General features: G+C 34.1%; 3 protein-coding genes across 3 annotated transcripts; all 3 read left to right on the top strand.

The window, feature by feature from the left end:
* Positions 1–342: 342 nt before the first annotated feature.
* tomm40l (translocase of outer mitochondrial membrane 40 homolog, like) lies at positions 343–6,515 on the top strand. Its single transcript, XM_073821414.1, has 10 exons — positions 343–446; positions 902–1,107; positions 2,245–2,312; positions 2,411–2,503; positions 2,903–3,004; positions 3,096–3,201; positions 3,321–3,443; positions 5,058–5,134; positions 5,230–5,332; positions 5,715–6,515. Exons 2-10 carry the CDS (start codon positions 903–905, stop codon positions 5,852–5,854), a joined length of 1,017 nt encoding a protein of 338 aa, XP_073677515.1. The 5' UTR covers positions 343–446; position 902; the 3' UTR covers positions 5,855–6,515.
* Positions 6,516–10,296: 3,781 nt separating this feature from the next.
* apoa4a (apolipoprotein A-IV a) lies at positions 10,297–11,557 on the top strand. Its single transcript, XM_073821916.1, has 4 exons — positions 10,297–10,356; positions 10,457–10,511; positions 10,621–10,771; positions 10,861–11,557. The coding sequence occupies exons 2-4, from the start codon at positions 10,472–10,474 to the stop codon at positions 11,426–11,428; spliced, it is 759 nt and encodes a 252-aa protein (XP_073678017.1). The 5' UTR covers positions 10,297–10,356; positions 10,457–10,471; the 3' UTR covers positions 11,429–11,557.
* A 3,329-nt stretch (positions 11,558–14,886) lies between these two features.
* apoea (apolipoprotein Ea) lies at positions 14,887–17,616 on the top strand. Its single transcript, XM_073821915.1, has 4 exons — positions 14,887–15,040; positions 15,230–15,380; positions 15,468–15,755; positions 16,912–17,616. The coding sequence occupies exons 1-4, from the start codon at positions 14,998–15,000 to the stop codon at positions 17,237–17,239; spliced, it is 810 nt and encodes a 269-aa protein (XP_073678016.1). The 5' UTR covers positions 14,887–14,997; the 3' UTR covers positions 17,240–17,616.
* The last annotated feature ends 827 nt before the right edge of the window (positions 17,617–18,443 follow it).

Genomic DNA, 18,443 nt, shown 5'->3' with positions numbered 1-18,443 from the left:
TGCTCTCTCTTCCAAACCCGCTTCATTTTGACGTAGTGATGGACAGATAAACAGACCAATAGGCATTTAGCGTTTGTCTTCGTCGAACTGAAAGTAGGAGGGCTACAGGGAAACGGCTTATGCGAGTCTGAGTCGCTTTCACAATTCGGTTCTTTCGAACACTTTCTGAATGAACTCACTGAGGAAGTCCGTGCGGAACCTTTTTTTCTGTCATTTTATTAATGAGAATGAATTAGTTTACAGATTTTTTACAGCAATAATATATGCATAAAATTGAGTCGAGAACCGCTTGGTTATTAACTAGGGGCAGTATCGTGGTTTTGTGAAGCGATTCAACCGAGTCATTGAGAAGATCCGACTCTGAAAGAATGATTAATTCACAAAACGGGCATCGATAGAAACACGTGGTTTTGTAACCTGGAGAACCGTCCTCTGTGAAGCTCAACGTAAGTTGTCATTGATTCATTATTATTGAGCTTATTTTCTATTAAATCGATAGCACGCCTTAGAGATGTCTCCGCTAGAAATATCGCTATGTGTTAAACCTAACCAGCATTTATATTTCCAGCTTAAGTGTCTCATGAATAACAAAAAGCGTGTGGCTTTTAGCTCTCAAGCTAATTTGTCAATGAATTACGTTGTGTTGCATTTATACTGGAGGGATAACAAAACAGCATCAGCTTCTAATCGTACAAATCCAATTGTCTAGTCATTGTCTTGAATGCTGAAGACCTTTAACGTTACGGCTTGCTGCCTAAACATGACATGCTTGATGTTTATCGTCCACAACTGAAAACTACAGATTTTAGAGCCAAACTGCTGATTGCATTGTATTTCAGCAAAGAATTTGCATGTTCATGTGTTAACGTGTTCTCCTCTAATCTCATCTGTCCTGTTTCAGAATGGGCAGTGTGTTGGCTGCCAGTGCCCCCAGCCCACCTACACCGGGGCCAGGTGGCCAGGGTTTGGTGTCAGTACCACCAGGATTTACTATGCCCTCGGTCTCACCCGTCTCTGTGCCTGGCAGCTCTTCATCTGGACATCAGGAGACTGAGCCTCTCCTTTCAAACCCCGGAGGCTTTGAAGAGTGCCATCGCAAATGCAAAGGTAAGAAAATAATTCCTTTATTGAATGGTTATGATTTTTAAATGTGAAGTACAGTTGAAGTCAAAATGTAACATACACCGTGCTGAATCTGCAAAATGTTAATTATTTTACCAAAATAAGAAGGATCATGCAGAATAATATATTTCACATAAAAGACGTTTACATGTAGTCCACAAGAGAAAATAATAGTTGAATTTATAAAAAAATGACCCTGTTCAAAAGTTTTCATACACTTGATTCTTAATATTGTGTTGTTACCTGATTGATCCAGAGCTGTGTTTTTGTTTAGTTGTTCATGAGTCCCTTATTTGTCCTGAATGGTTAAACTGCCCGCTATTCTTCAGGAAAAAAAATTCAGGTCCCACAAATTCTTTAGTTTTTCAGCATATTTGTGTATTTGAACCCTTTCCAACAATGACTGTATGAATTTAGATCCATCTTTTCACACTGAGGACAACTGAGGGACTCATATGCAACTATTACAGAAGGCTCAAACACTCACTGATGCTTCAGAAGGAAAAACAATGCATTAAGAGCTGAGGGGTGAAAACTTTTGAACAGAATGAAGATGTGTATTTTTTTTTTTGTACTGCCCTTCAGAAGTTACAGATGTTCCCCCAGAAGACAAAATAAGTTAAATTTCCCTTGAACTTCAAAATCAAAAAGTTTTTTAATGCATTGTTTTCTTTCTGAAGTATTTGAACCTTCTGTAATAGTTGCATATGAACAAATGTCACTAAAAAAACAGAAAAAAAAAACAGCTGTGGATCATTCAGGTAAGAACACAGTTTTAAGAATCAAGTGTATATAAACAGTTGAATTTATAAAAATGACCCCATTCAAATATTTTCTTTTGTGGACTATATGTAAACATCTTTTATGTGAAAGATCCCTCTTATTTCTGTAAAATAATTAACATGTTGCAGATTCTGCAAGGTGTATGTGAACTTTCAAACTCAGCTGTAATTAGATTATGAATTTAAATGTGAAATAAATGTGAATTTTAATATCCTGCTTCCTCGGTTAAAATTAAATTCAAATTCAGGAATTCCTTTGGAATTTAAAGGCCATTCTCAATTCAGCTGTATCTTGTATGACTTTACTTTGGATTTTCATGAATGTCTGTTTGTCCCTCAGAGGTATTTCCTATGCAGATGGAGGGTGTTAGACTAACAGTGAACAAAGGGTTGAGTAACCACTTCCAGGTCAGTCCAGTGTGTTTACTGGTGGATTTTCTTGAGCCATGTTATTGAAGAAAGTATTCTCGATCATCATCAAGATCATCTCTTGTTTTATTTGATAGGTCAATCACACAGTGTTGTTAAGCACTCTGGGAGATTCCAGTTACCGGTTTGGAGCTACATATGTGGGGACCAAACAAACAGGACCAGCTGAGGTACATATATTTAGCAGTCAATTAATAATTATACAAATGTTCCCAGAACAAAGGAATTTGTGCCATTTACTCAAATATTTATTCACCTTTTTCTTTCCGTAAAAGCCGGCGCAGTTATTTGTAAATTTAATGTCTGGCTTCCAGTCTCATCTGCATCTAGCCATTTTTAGTTGTACAAAATGGCTCGTTTTGCTGCTTGATATTGCTTACCATATTATTTTAAGGTTTTATCTTAATTATGAACACACTGGTTTGTAGTGCAAACATTTTACCACTTACTGCCCATTGTTGTTCTCAATATTTTCCTATAGTGGATTAAGAACCGGAAGTCTCACCTATAGGCTTACTTCTGTGTTGAAAAAAAAGGTGGATGGTTTACCTTAATATTTTTTTTATCAGGCCTTTCCCGTCATGGTTGGTGACATGGACAACACAGGGAGCCTAAATGCACAGATCATTCATCAGATTACAGACCAAGTTCGCTCGAAATTTGTCTTCCAGGTGTGTATTTGTGAAAATAGGATATGTGTTATTTTTATGATTTGTTATGATGTAATATTAATGCTTTGCTGGACATGCTTGTCTCAATCAGACTCAGCAGCAGAAGTTTGTGAACTGGCAAGGAGATGCTGAATTCAAAGGGAAAGATTTCACTGCTGCTGTGACATTTGGCAACCCTGACGTTTTGGTGGGATCTGGTAATTGTCTTCTGTTTTATCCATGTTTATTTGTGCTGCAATTTTAAGTAGCTTTATTGGCTTTTAGTCATGTGATGTCCCATCTTCAGTTAACTCATCCAGCATATTTTTCCTCTCAGGAATCCTTGTAGCTCATTATCTCCAGTCTGTAACACCATCGCTGGCTTTAGGAGGAGAGCTGGTGTACCACCGACGGCCCGGAGAGGAGGGAACAGTCATGTCTCTAGCAGGCAGATACACAGGTGAACACATAAAAACATAGGTGTTAGATAGGTACCATACTTTTACGTTGGAATAATGTCATGTTTTGTAAATGCAATTTATTACTGTGATAAAAAAGAAGTTACAAAGATAAATAAAGTGGTGTCCTCTTAGACTACATCCACATTAGTCTAGATAAACATCTTTTTCTCTCTGTTTTGACCTTTTGTCCACACTGAGACGGCTTTTTTGTCCAGCTAAAACAGCTGTTTGAACACTAATAATGTACAAATACTAATAGAATCTTTCAAATACTATAATACAATATGCAATAAAAATGTGTAAAGTAAATATACAGTTGAAGTCAAGTTTACATACACTTTGCAGAATCTGCAAAATGGTAATTATTTTACTAAAATAAGATGGATCATACAAAATGCATGTTTTTTTATATATAGTTCTGACCTAAATAAGTTATTTCACATAAAAGACATTTACATATAGTCCACAAGAGAAAATAATAGTTGAATTTATAAAACCCCGTTGAAAAGTTTACATACACTTGATTCTTAATACTGTGTTGTTACCTGAATGATCCACAGCTGTGTTTTTTTGTTTAGTGATAGTTGTTTGTGAGACACTTGTTTGTCCTGAACAGTTCATGTTTGTTGTTCTTAAGAAAAATCCTTTAGGTCTCACAAATGAGATTTTTTTTTTTTTTTTTTTTTTTTTTTTTTCATGATTTTATGTATTTGAACCCTTTCCAGCAATGACTGTATGGTTTTGAGATCCATCTTTTTACACTGAGGGACTTATATTCAACTGTTACAGAAGGTTCAATCACTTATTGATGCTCCAGGACGAAAAACAATGCATTAACAGCTGGGGTTATACACTTGTGAACAGAATGAAGATGTGTACATTTTTCTTATTTTGCCTAAATATCATTTTTTTTTTTTTTTAGTACTGCCCTTCGGAAGCTACAGAAAATACTTAAGTAAAATATACTCTGATTTTCAAATTCAAAAAGTTTTCACCCCCTGGCTCTTAATGCATTATTTTTCCTTCTGAAGTATCAGTAGCTGCGTTTCCATTACAGATTTGTGAAAAACTGGCGCTGTTTTATAAATGTCGATTAAAAAGTATTGCGAAATAAGGGCGTTTCCATTAACCGATGTTATTTGACTGAAGTGTATTTTTTCATGGCAATGGATTTTTGTGGGATTTTGACTATATTTAATCGAATGTGACCTGTAAATGTGAAAACTTGTTTCCATTGCTGTTTTGCAAAATATTCCTTTTTCGAATTGCCTGGAAAAACAACCTCATGTGAGCGTAAAAACTTTTTTTGCGATATGGGAGATTTTGCGCAATTGACGCGTTTCCATTAGGCGTATTTTCATTTCCCAATTTCAATTTGCGCAATTTAAAGGGTAATGGAACCTTCTGTAATAGTTGCATATGAGTCCCTCAGTTGTCCTCAGTGTGACAATATGGATCTCAGAAATGCTGAAAAACCAAATAATTTGTGGGACCTGAATAAGTCTTTTCTGGTCTGGCATGTTTTGCAAAAGATTAAAATATTTGAAAATAAATATTCAGTGTGTGCATATTGATACAGAATTTAAACAATCTGAATGGCTGTTTGCAAACAGGCAGCAACTTTGTGGCCACACTGACACTAGGAGGAGCTGGAGCTCATGGGTCGTATTATCACAAAGCCAATGATCAGGTAAATGTTCATCAGCAAAATGAGCAGTGTCTTGGTTAGTTGATCTATGTTGTTTTATTGCTTTATAATGCCATTTGTTTTGTTGTCTGGATTAGTTGCAGGTTGGCGTGGAGTTTGAAGCAAGCACCCGTACGCAGGACACTAGTGTATCATTTGGATACCAACTGGATGTCCCCAAAGCTGATCTGGTCTTTAAAGGTTGGTGTAAACACATAAATATGCATGCATGTTGTGTACAATCAGACAGCATTCTTCAACATCTTATTTTGTAGAATTCAGAAATTGCATTTGTTGTTATTTCACAACATATCTGCCTCAAACAAGACTTCACACTTTTTTCATAAATGGCATGTGTGCTTTTAATTTCACTCCTAATGTAGTATAATACAATTTTATAAAGTAGTTTTTCCTTAAAGGGATACTAGGAGGAATTTACACAAGCAAAATGATTGAATTTAGTTAAATCCAAAAAGTACTCTTGGTATTGAAATATTAATGCCTTAAATTGCTTTTATCTGAGATTTCGTTGGTTAAAAGGCATGGAATTTACATTGGTTTACTGATTCTTTTCTCTCTGTAGGTTCTGTAGACAGTAACTGGGTGGTTGGAGCCACGCTTGAAAAAAAGCTGCAGCCTCTACCTCTGTCCCTGGCCCTCTGTGCTTTCCTTAACCACAGAAAAAGCAAGTTCCAGTGTGGGTTTGGCATCACCATTGGTTAAACATTATAAAAGTTATTTTCTCTCTTGATTAATGCTGCAGTTTACGCACCGGCGCTATTGCTGGTGATACAGTAAAGATTGGACACACTTGCATATTTATCTACACCTGTACAAAATCAGTCATTAAATATGAAGCAAAACAAAGTAATATTTGTTGTTAGTTCCATATATCAGACCAACCTTTTTGTTATTATTGTAATATAAACAAAAAAAAAAAAGATTATTCCAGTGTCCAAAAAAGTACATTTAAAGAACATCACTACTGATGCATTATAAGACAAACCAACAAGAAATACACATACACAAACATTTGCCTTTCATTTCATTCATTGTTTTTTATAAATTATTTTCTTGTTTATTTTGTGTTTAATAATGAGGTTCTGGGTTAGTTTACTTTCCCTAGACGATGATCAGGGATTTGTCACAGCGATTTTAAATTGCTGGATCTAGGTATAATATAAATTTAAAAAAAAATGCATTGCAAGTATTGCGAAATGAGTAATTTCCTAAAACAAACATATGTCTGTCCAATAAACTGAGATGCATGTTTATGAATGTATTTTTGTTGGTTTTTTTCCTCCGATTCATTTTTGTGAGTTTGTCTGATACACTGTTGCATAGCCGAGAAATATTAAACAAATCATGAAAATATGAAAAATAATCAATATCCATGTGCTATATTCTATTACCTCTAATTCTATTCCCAAATCTATGACATTTCCAACATTGGTATACTTTTTTTCCACCACTTGCAGTGCCTTCATAAATATGTATAGTACACCAAGTATTATGATTTAAAGTATAAAAGAGTAATTAAATGGACATATCATGTCTGTAGCTGTCGGCTTTACTTGATCACAGACCTTTTTTTTTTTTTTTTTTTTTTTTTTCCTGGTTTTTTTTTTTTTTTTTTACAGAGTCCATTGACCGTGTCTGGTTTTTAATTTGTCTTTTAGTTGTTTTTTTGTTTGTTTTTTTGTTAAGATGAATACATGCCAGAATATCATATAGAAAAATAAAAAAAATACAAAATGGATTATTTGTCCCAAGTCCCTTTCTTATTTCTTCTTAGTGATTGTATGCTCAGCAGATATCAGGCTCTTTTAAATGCAGATAAGTGTCATGACGAAGAGAGCAATGTCCAGTAGGATCCTCTTTAATACCTGACTCATCAATCTTCATTACAACAACCTTATGTTCATACGTGCAAACCAACATGCAAAGACACAAATATACCTTGAATGATTGTAAGAGAATACTGTTAATTCCAAATGTGTCCATATGAAATGTTATTTCATTAGGACTATAGCCATGCTTTCAATTTGCTTTTCTATAGCCATGCTTTCAATTTTCAATTCTTTCACCAAACCATAATTTTATTGAAAAATATTAACATGTAATAATATTACTATGTAGTATGTGTAACATGAAAACTGCAAATATTCCCTTTGAATTCTACAGTAATTTGACAGTTTTAGATTATTTGAGCAAGTGACGTTGAATGTGCAGTGTTTTTTTGTATTGGAATGCATTCATAAGCTGTGTTCACTGCAATGCAACTAGATCAATATGACAGAAGCTCAGGGGTCAGCGCAGATACAAACAGTCTTGATGACGGGTCTGTGTAATTGGATTAATGCCTAGACGAGATGGTGGTTTACAAGTGATTTACAATTTGGCTTAAAGTAACCTTTTACCTCGCCAACAAACCACTGATTTCTTCTTTCAAGACTGTTTCAAACCAATAAACACATTATAAAGTCCAGTTCTGACGAGAAAAAAAAAATACTGCTATGTTCACAGAATTGCGAGTTTATATCACACAACTTTTTTCATCTAGCAATTCTGACTTTTTTTTCTCAGAACTGAGATATAAATGCGCAATTGTGACTTATAAAGTCAGAATTGCAGGATATTACGGAACCCATTTCCACCACAGAATAAAAAAAAAGGTATTCTGACTTATTTAAACTCACAATTGCGAGTTATAAAGTCTCGGAATTCTGAGAAATAAAGTCAGAATTGCATAATAAAAAAAATGCAATTGTGAGTTATAAAGTCAGTATTTCGAAATATAAACTCACAATTCTGAGAAATAAATCTAGATTGTGTGATATAAACTCACAATTCTGTGAACATATCAGTCTTTTTTTTCTAGTCAGAACTGGACTTAATAATGTGTTTATTGGTTTGAAACAGTCTTGAAAGAAGAAATCAGTGGTTTGTTGGCGAGGTAAAAGGTTACTTTAAGCCAAATTGTAAATCACTCACCATCTCGCCTAGGCATTCATCCAATTACACAAACCCATCATCAAGACTGTTTGTATCTGCGCTTATCAATCAGGTCAAGGAGAACACAGAGAACTGACCACAGTTCTGAGAAAAAAAGTCAGAATTTTGAGATAAAAGTCGCACTTACATTTTTTTTTAATTCAAAGCCAAACATCCTAATTCATAACAAAAAAAGTTTAAAACTGTAAACACAAACATTCTTTAGCTAATAAATGTGGCCAGTGAAATTGTTACCTGAATTCATGCCTAAAACACTATATAAATTAGCATTATGGTGTAGATGCAGAACATATTGACTAACAAATGTGATTTTACATTCTGCATTCTGATTTTACTTTTTTTTTCTAAAAAAGTTTCCCAATAGCAATTTTTTCCCTTAAATCTACTTAAATTTTTACAAAACCCGATGTCTTCAATCCTTAAAGTTCGTCCTTTTTAAGACCTACATTTTTTGTAACGTTGAAATAGGCTTCCATACAGGAAGGATTTAAGACATACATTTTTTTTCCTCCTACCTTTAATTAATTTTATTTTTTACCCTGTGAGAATCTTTTTTTATTATTATTTAGTTAACACCTGCAATGATTTTTTAACAAAGTTAAAGCAAATATAATTTTTTGTTTTTAGTAAAAATATATTTTAAAAAATCTTATTTACAATAAAGTTTCTCCATCATGAAACTAGCCACGGTAGCTGGCATGGTGTTAAAAAACAAACACATAAAACAAACTTTTTTTTTCAAAACAATATTTTAAAACAAAACCAAATCTGTATATCCAGAATTTCATAATATTCCTTTTTCTGTATATACTGTAATGCATCTAGATTACAGTTTCATGTTTTAAAGTTTTACACTACAGTACTTTATGGGAAGCCTATTTCCACCACTGAACAATAAAAAAAAAATTTAAACAAAATTTTTTTTATCTCACAATTCTGAATTTTTTTCTCAGAATTGTGAGATATAAAGTCGCAGTTGCAAGTTACAAAGTCAGAAGTCAGAATTGCGATATAAACTCACAATTGCGTGTTATAAATTCAGATTTGTCAGATTCGCAATTCTAAGAACATATCAAGTCTTTTTCCCCCCTTTTTTCACACAATTGACTTTTTTCTTAGAATGGTGAGACATAAACTGGCAATTGTGAGTTATAAAGCCAGAAATGAGATACAAAACTTTCAAATATGAGAAAAAAAAGTCTGAATTGTATGAAAAAAGTCAGAATTGTAAGATATAAACTTGAATTGCAAGAAAAAGATTTATATCCTTTCCTGTTTTCTCAGAATTGCGAGTTTATTTCTCGCAATTCTGACTTTATAACATGCAATTGCGAATTTAGAATTGAGATAAACTCAATTCTGAGAACATATCAGTATTTTTTCTCCTAAAAATTGGACTTGAAATTGGACAATTGCGAGTTTATACCTCACAATTTGGAGAAAAAAGTCAGAATTATCAGATATAAATTCTTAAATGTGAAAAAAGAGACAGAATTATGTGAAAAAAGTCAGAATTGTAAGATATAAACTCAAATGCCAGAATTGCGAGACAAACTCACATTTGCAAGAAAAAAAAGTCAGAATTGTGAGTTTATATTCTTTCCTTTTTTCTAAGAATTGAGTTTATATGTCCCAATTCTGACTTTATAACATGCAATTGTGAATTTAGAATTGAAATAAACTCGCAATTCTGAGAACATATCAGTATTTTTTCTCCTAAAAATTGGACTTTATAACTCGCAATTGCGAGTTTATACCTCACCATTTTGAGAAAAAGTCGGAATTGTCAGATATAAACTAAAATGCGAGAAAAAAGTCAGAATTGTGAGTTTGTATAAATCCTAATTTCTAGTTTATATCTCACAATTCTGACATCATTTCTTAGAATTGCAAATTTATACTCTACATTTTAAGAAATTTTTGAGAAAAAAGTCAGAATTGTGAGATAAAAACTCAATTTTTTTAAATTCAGTGGCAGAAACTGGCTTCCATAGTATTTAAATATAACCCTGAATGAATAATTGTGAGTCACAGATCTGAGTTCAGTTTAGTTCAGTTGATTCATGATGTGGAATGAGTGACATGGCATGTACAACTGACAGCAAGGCGCTACCTTCTGGACTTTACTGCCTTTATCAAAGCTCAGCAACCATTTATATACAGTGCTGATACCTTCTTAAACACTTACAACAGAAGAGGACAAGAGAAAGGTAAGGAACTGGACAAAAACAAATGAATGCATGCTGATGTTCTTTTCACAGTGCAAACTAGTCAAAAACTTTTTTGACAAAAAACTGATTTTTCTTGTAGAATCTGCGCATAATCATGAAGGTCCTTGCAGTGTTTGTTATTGCAGTTTTCACTGGTAAGTATTGCCTGAGTTTCACTCATTTAAAAAATGTATTAGTGTTTGAAGAGGCTTTTGATTGTTGTATATTAAATCAGTTCATATATTTTAATTATGAATCCATTAGGTTGTCATGCCAATATAATGTGGCAGGACCAGCCAGTGCCCAGTATGGACCTGGTGAAAAACGCATTCTGGAATTACGTGTCTCAAGCAACCCTCACAGCTGAGGACACACTCCAGATGATCCGAAACTCAGAACTGGGTCAAGAAATCAAGTAAGTGTATAATAAATTATATGATGACCTGATAAACTGGCTATAAAACAAATCATAAAACTCAAAGATCCATCTCCGTTTCTCCTCAGTGACAGGATCTCCCAAAGTGCAGATGCCATCAACAAATACACCCTGGCCATTCAAAGTCAAGTAACTCCTCTGACTCAAGACCTGCTGGCCAAAATTTCCCAAGAGGCGGATCAGTTGAAACTGCGCCTGGAAAAGGAAATGACATCTGTGCAGTCCCAGCTCAAGCCTTATGTTGAGGAGATCAGAGGTGAGATTGAGGAGCAGCTTGAGCGGCTGAAGAAAGATGTGGCTCCGTACGCAGAAGCCCTGAACTCTGAGGCCCTGAGATCTACTCTGGTTCAGGGGGCAGAGGAGCTGAAAGCCAAACTGGAGAGAAGTTTGATGGAGATGGGTCCTCAAACCGAGGAGCTGAAGCAGAAACTGGACCAGCACTTTTTGGAGTTTCAGATGAGCATGTCTCCATTAGCCCAAAGCTTTCAGAGTCAGCTGGCCCAGAGAAGTCAAGAGCTCCAGAAAAATCTGGCTCCTTACTCAGAGGAGCTGAGCAAACTAGATCCATACGCCCAGGACCTGAAGGCCCAGTTAACAGCTCTCTGGGAGTCCTTTGCCAAAAACAAGCAGTCTTAAAAGACTGTAGAGACTTTTTGGAAATGCAAAAGGACAGTTCTGTTACCACTGAGGGTTTCACCTGGTATATTTCTTTGTTGCTCGTGAATGTTTTTCAAAAAATTGCTAAATAAAATAGTTTGAATATTACTTGTTGTCTACCATTTTTGTTTAATTCATAATACTGTGGTTATAAGGCTTTAGAAGGTTTGGGGTTTTAACTAAATAGGGCTGTCACTAAGGATTACTTTAATAATCAAGTAATTGGTTGATTACAATTGATGACGATTAACTTAGTAGTCAGACCTTTACAAATAGCAATGAGGCAATAATAATTAGTTCAAATAAAGTATTAAAAGCAAGTAATCATATGGTTTTATTCAAGAAAACTCTTGAAATACATAATGTATTATAAATAGAGCTAATGTACATTACGCATTATAACAAATGACTGCAGAGGGCGCCAAGGGCCTGACGATTGTTTTACACTTTACTGCTTGATCTAATCCTTGTTTAATATTGGCTAAACAACATTTAATTCATATGCTAACTTATTTTTTTTTTTTTTATATTTGCCCATTTCTTTACTACAGAAATGCTACATCTACTGTCATGTACTGAATATGTGGACATCAAAACTCAAGAGTGAGGGTTTGAGCTTTTAGTTTGAAATCGCGATGAAGAGTTAGCATAATGAGAAATATATTTAATGTATCCTCCTGTGTTTGCGTATGTTTATAAATAATTTACCTTACAAATGTGATGAAATGGCGCACCTTGCGTTCCCAGATAAACGTTAGAATAAACCAAAACTCACAGCAATATGCAGATGAAGTTTGAGACACTCCACACATGTACTAAATGATGACCGTGAATGGAGCCGCCAGACGCACGTACGTAACCGTACGTAACCTACACGCATGCAAATAATTAAAGCGCATATATTAAACATGCACAAGGTATATTTATTTAATTGGATTGTAGCGTTTGTGAATTCATAATTACATTATGCTTTATTATAATTTTGAAATTGGTTTATTATATCATGCAGCTTTGAAAAAAGGTCTATGTGGCACTTCTGTGTTTTTGCCAGTTACTCCACATGGTCAAAATGCAATCAACGATTTTTTTTAATCGAGGAATCGTAAACGATAACGGTACAGCCCTAAAGCGAATATATTTCTGTGCTGCTCAAAAAAAAAATGTTATAAAAAATAAAATAAAACGCAAACATTGTTTTCACAATGCATCATCAAATGGCCATTTTCGTGGCACTGAACGTAAACAATGCCTCTGAACCGAACTAAACTCACATGTTTTGCTGATAAAAATGATCTGTTATTGTCATGTTTTGGGCTGTACTAATCGTTTGGAGCGGGGAAAAAACATTTGGAGTACTACAAACTGCCAAAAGTTATAACAAATCAAGGAGAAGAGTGCAGTAAACTGTCTGAGGAACAAAAGGCATTTGTGGTTGGCCAAACTGAACCAGGATTTCCAGAGCACGAATCTTCACAACATTTGTGGTTATTTGTGTTATTTCCATTCAGGTAGGTGAAATAATAGGCTAGTATCTTAATTAATACTGCTCATACATATCTTTACCACCTATTTACCACCCTTTCCTGCTTACTAAGTCCTTCCCATATGAATAAGCATATATATTTTTCTGTGGTTTAGACAACATATATTAACAGAACAATGTATTTAGTAGTACATTAACCGTGCAATAAAATATTTGTAATGCTAAGGCCCAAATGCAAGATTTTAATTCTGAACTTTTAATTCTGCCACCCCTAGTATGATTATTTAAACTGGAATACACTTGAAACTGGAACAGAAATGTAAAAACATTAGGCATCATCACATTCAGCACTTGCCGACTTGCCAATTACTGTGGATCACACACTACCAGACTTTTAAGTCATTCTGAACACAAATTCACATTGAAACATGAGTCTTTTTGCTAGGAGATGACAAATGTCAACAAATGAGACTATGGCCACCACACACTATGCAAATTTCTGTGAACTCTGTCAACACTGAATGCCCAAAATCTACAAACTGGCTCTGACTTTCAGCAACTATCTACTTGTCTAGACTGCAAATATCTGTATTAAAAGTCATGTATTCCAGCTTTTAAAGCCACAAAGGTAACAAGAGTAGGAGTGGTACTAGGATAAGCACTTGCTAAATTCATTGTTCCTTTATGTACTATCTATAAAGCTGCCAAGCTGTCCATATGCAACAAATGTGAACTGCTTTATCTTTATCTTTTACATTTGCTAATCAGACAAAAGAATTCAATAAAGGGTTCAAAACCTGTTCATTTTGACAACATCCTGTCACCAAGCACCCAGAGCACCTTGACAGCATTACTTCAGACTTTAAATTTAATGGCATGTGGCCTTGACCCATAATATGAGGCTTGAAATTATCAGATGGTAATTGTCTGGGACAAAAAAAAAACAAAAAAAAAACTGGCCTACTAAAACATTTAAAGAGCAAAAAAAGTTGTGAAAATGTACCATGCATCCCTTGGTTTTTCATGCCTGAACCTTTTATGTTACATAATTAAAAATAATAATTATAAAAACGAAATGCAATAAACAACATCATTTGAAGGCACTGATGCATTGTAATATATATATATATATATATATATATTTCAACTTAAACTAATATTTAATCTATTTATTATGTGTGCTACGTGAGCTAAATGAGTTTATCATTGTCCTCTTGCACAAAGTCGTCATGCAAGAAATGCTCAAGATAATCGACTGACAGCAGATATCTTATCCTGTTTTAGTTTAAAACACAATGACATTTTCCCATAATTGATTGGCAACTGTAAAACAAACTGTAGAAAATAAAATAATCTATAGAAAGAAGCCAACAATACATAGACACTAAAAAGCATGCATACAATAAGTCAGAATGATTCTTAGTTTACTGTTCTTAAAGTTACAGCTCCATTTTAAGTATTACAATGCTTCTAAATGGGGTGAATGTGAAGTGCAGAGATAAAATGTTAACTATAAGTGAGATAAATGATAAGCTTTGATCCTTGAATCATGCAAGCCAAGATGCTTCTATAGTGGCAAATGTCTTGTTGCATAATAATGAAATATTAATTGTTATGCAACAAATGTTTTTTTTTTGACATTTACATCAATGTCTCACTTTTTATGACCTGGTCCATCTCTACCTTTTTTATTTATTTTGGTATTTTTTGTGTTTAATAAAAATAAATTAAATATGCCATTGTAAATGTGTTGTTGTGCTTTCACTTTAGCTCTTGCTAGAACACCTAAACCAATGAGCCATATTAATTTTTAACAAACCAATTTTTAAAATATAGCACATCTTGTCCTTTTGGAACTTTAGTCATGCAACGTGGAATGGAAGACTGCGATAAACAAATATCTGAAGAGAAGAACTTTGGACACAGACTGCCAGTTCACCTGTTCATAGTCACATTATGGCTATCAACATGACTGAGATCCAAGTCATATAAATACCAGCTGCTTCCAAACTCCCATTACAGAACACATTGGAAAATCTGTCTGGTGGACTGTCCAAAAACAACCATGAAGTTTGTGGCTGTAATCCTTGCTCTCGCTATTATTTCAGGTAAGAGATCATCAACGACGCAACAGCATATGCTTAAAACTTGGATTACTTCAACATATCCTTTGAATGGATAATGTGATGGTTTTCATTAAGAACATGACACTACAGATGATGTGTCTATAACAATGGATTACATTAACAAATATTAGACGCGCTAATGAATATTTGTTTTCCATTCTGACTTTGCAGGCTGCCAGGGCCGCATCCTGTTTCAGGATGAGCCAAAAAGCCGCTGGGAAGATGCAGTGGATAAGTTCTGGACCCATGTGTCCGAGCTGACCTCTAAGGTTGAGGAGATGAGGGACAACATCAAGGCCACCCAGCTGGGCAGAGAATTAGAGTAAGTAAATTCTACAAAACACTGAGAAGTTGAATCTGCTAGAGTCAAGAAAGCTGATTTATGATATTGAAATTCATTTCTTTGCAGCACACTAATCAGTGACACTATGATGGAGCTGCAAATGTACAAAGATGATGTGCACTCCAAACTGGGCCCCTATGCGCAGGAGACTGCCAAGAAATTCAATGAAGATCTGCAGCTGCTGGCCAATAAGCTCCGAACACACATGGAGGACGCTAAGGATCGTGTCAGTGAATACACCGAAGAGCTCCGAACCATTGTGGAACAGAATGCTGATGAGGTCAAGAACAAGGTCAACACCTATGCCAAGAAACTAAAGAAACGTTTCAACAAGGACGTCCAAGAGATCAACAAGTGAGTGATTAAAATCAATTACAAGAGCTTTTGCATATCTTTGCTCCATCTTTATATAAATAAGGTACACTACCAAAAAAGTAGACAAACAAAAGCCTTCCATTCATCAAATAATCCTGAATATATATATATATATATATATATATATATATATATATATATATATATATATATATATATATATCACAGGAATAAATTAGCATAAATTAAATTAACATAGAAATCAGTTATTTTAAATTGTAATAATATTAATGTATAATAATACAGTTTTACTGTATTTTTTATCAAATAAATGCAACCTTAATGAGTATAAGAGACTTCAAAAACATTAAAAACTTTACCAACCCTGTACTTTTGAATGGTATGTACATAGCAAACTTAACTTATTGTTCTTTTTTATATCACTGTTTAAAATTCATGGGCAATAGGGCATCATATGCCCTATTGACACTGACAGCATAGGATGTACATTAAATAAAAATTTTGATTTTGATATTTCTGTTACTGTAGAAGAGAATATATATATGACAGGATATGATAATACTGTTATTTAAAAAAACAAAACTGTAATCAATAACATAGATATGCACTTTTACAGTTTTTAGATTAAATAAAAATATAAAAAGAACATGTATATACAGTTTAGATATGATATAAATAGATTTTTATACAAAAAAAAAAACATTTCATAAAAAATGCAAATATACATATATAAACCAGTCTTAAGTAGAATGGGTATATTTGTAGCAATAGCCAACAATACATTGTATGGGTCAAAATTATCGATTTTTCTTTTATGCCACAAATAATTAGGATATTAAGTAAAGATCATGTTCCATGAAGATATTTTGTAAATTTCCTACTGTAAATATATCAGAACTTAATTTTTGATTAGTAATACACATTTCTAAGAACTTCTTTTGGACAACTTTAAAGACGAATTTCTCAATATTTTTTTTTTTTTTTTTTTTGCACCCTCAGATTCCAGGTTTTCAAATAGCTGTATCTCAGCTAAATATTGTCCTATCCTAAAAAAACATACATCGATGGAAAGCTTATTTTAGATGTTTATGTATAAAAAAGTTAAAAGTAACAATAATCTATGAAATTCTTCATTTTGATCAATTTCTCTTATTGTTTTGTCTCTGATCTAAAGGAAAATGGCAACTTACTTTGAGGAGGTCCGCACTCGTGCTACTCAGAAAATGGACGACATGAAGGATCGTCTCGAGCCTTACTTCACCTCAATGCAGCAGCGTGCTGAGGAGAGGCTGACAACTCTGGCAGATCTGCTGAAAAGCCAGGGAGAAGGAATAAAAGAAAAACTGGAATCACAAATGCAGGACCTCAAAGAGAAAGTTGATAAGAGCACAGAGAATATGCGTAGCACAATTCAGGAAAAGACAGAGGAGATGAGAAATTGGTTTCAGCCCTATGTGTCTCAGGTTCAGAAGCAACTGGAGACAGTCATGGAGGGCTTGTAATGCCAGTGTATAAGAAGGAAATCTCATTGAAAAATTGGTGGTTGACTTTTTCATTTAACTTTGCGCACATAAAGTAATGAGTGAAATACACCTCAAGGATGTAACTACAGATGTAGGCTATGTAATATAAAGCTCAATAAAAACAGCATTACCAATGAGTATCCAAAGTAGTGAATGAACTGTTTGTGTATTATGGCTCAGTGGCATCACCTATTTTAGTCTGAATTTAAAAAAATACATAGGAAATTACATGATAAACATGTTTTAATTTCTGAGTTAAAGTCATTTTCATATTGTGGGTGTTAAAGTTAAAATGTATAGGTCATGTAAATGTCTGTACTGTCTGGCTATCAAAATAAAAATAAAAAAAATGTAAAGGTTTGGAATTTTTCGAAAAAAGTTATGGTTAAAAATTAATTGTGCTTTGTTTTAAAAAATATTAATACAAATTAACAGTTTGTAAGGTTTTTAAAGAAGCATGACAATATTTCAATGTAAAATGTACATCCTATTTAACTATTTAGAACATTTTTGAACTAGATTTTAAAACGATTCTCATTTTATCAAACATCATTATTTGTCATTGACCCATATAATACATGACGATATGTGTTGTGGGTGTTTCCAGTTCTATAACATAACAATATTTAACTTTTATGCACTCCCAGTGCAACACACTAATAACATCCCGAGAAGTGTCCCACACCACACAGACCTCTCGGTCTTCCGGTCTATTACGGATGTTGTGTTTGGATAGACCAGGACCCCACAACAGACCACCACGAGGAGCATAAGCAGATGCATTGAATACGAAAAATAATTACGCTTCACGGATATTCATACAGTAGCAACGCTCTAAAATTAATGGACATTAACGTTACTCCTATTAAACAATAATCAATGACCGCGGGCGAGCCAGGGATTCAGCGCGCCGACCAGATCGGTGAGTGAACAAGCCCACCGTGTTTTCTCACAGTGGCTTGACGAGAATTTGTGTTTTTTGGTCAAAACTGGCCTACGGAAACTGCTTTATAGAGTTCATCGCGCAGATGGCGACTGGGGCTTTAACAGGGAGCCTATTTAAGTCGTGTTTCATGTGAGTTTATATAAATGCAATAAGGTTTGCGAATTAGCACATAGCTAAGGTTCAGACGCGACCAACAAACAAACTCAGTCAATCGAAACCGTAGAATGACTATTTGTG

This window comes from Garra rufa, chromosome 17 (genome assembly GCF_049309525.1).
Source record: "Garra rufa chromosome 17, GarRuf1.0, whole genome shotgun sequence".
NCBI lineage: Eukaryota > Metazoa > Chordata > Actinopteri > Cypriniformes > Cyprinidae > Garra > Garra rufa.
Note: the sequence above shows the minus strand (reverse complement) of the source record. Positions and strands in the feature narration are given on the sequence as shown.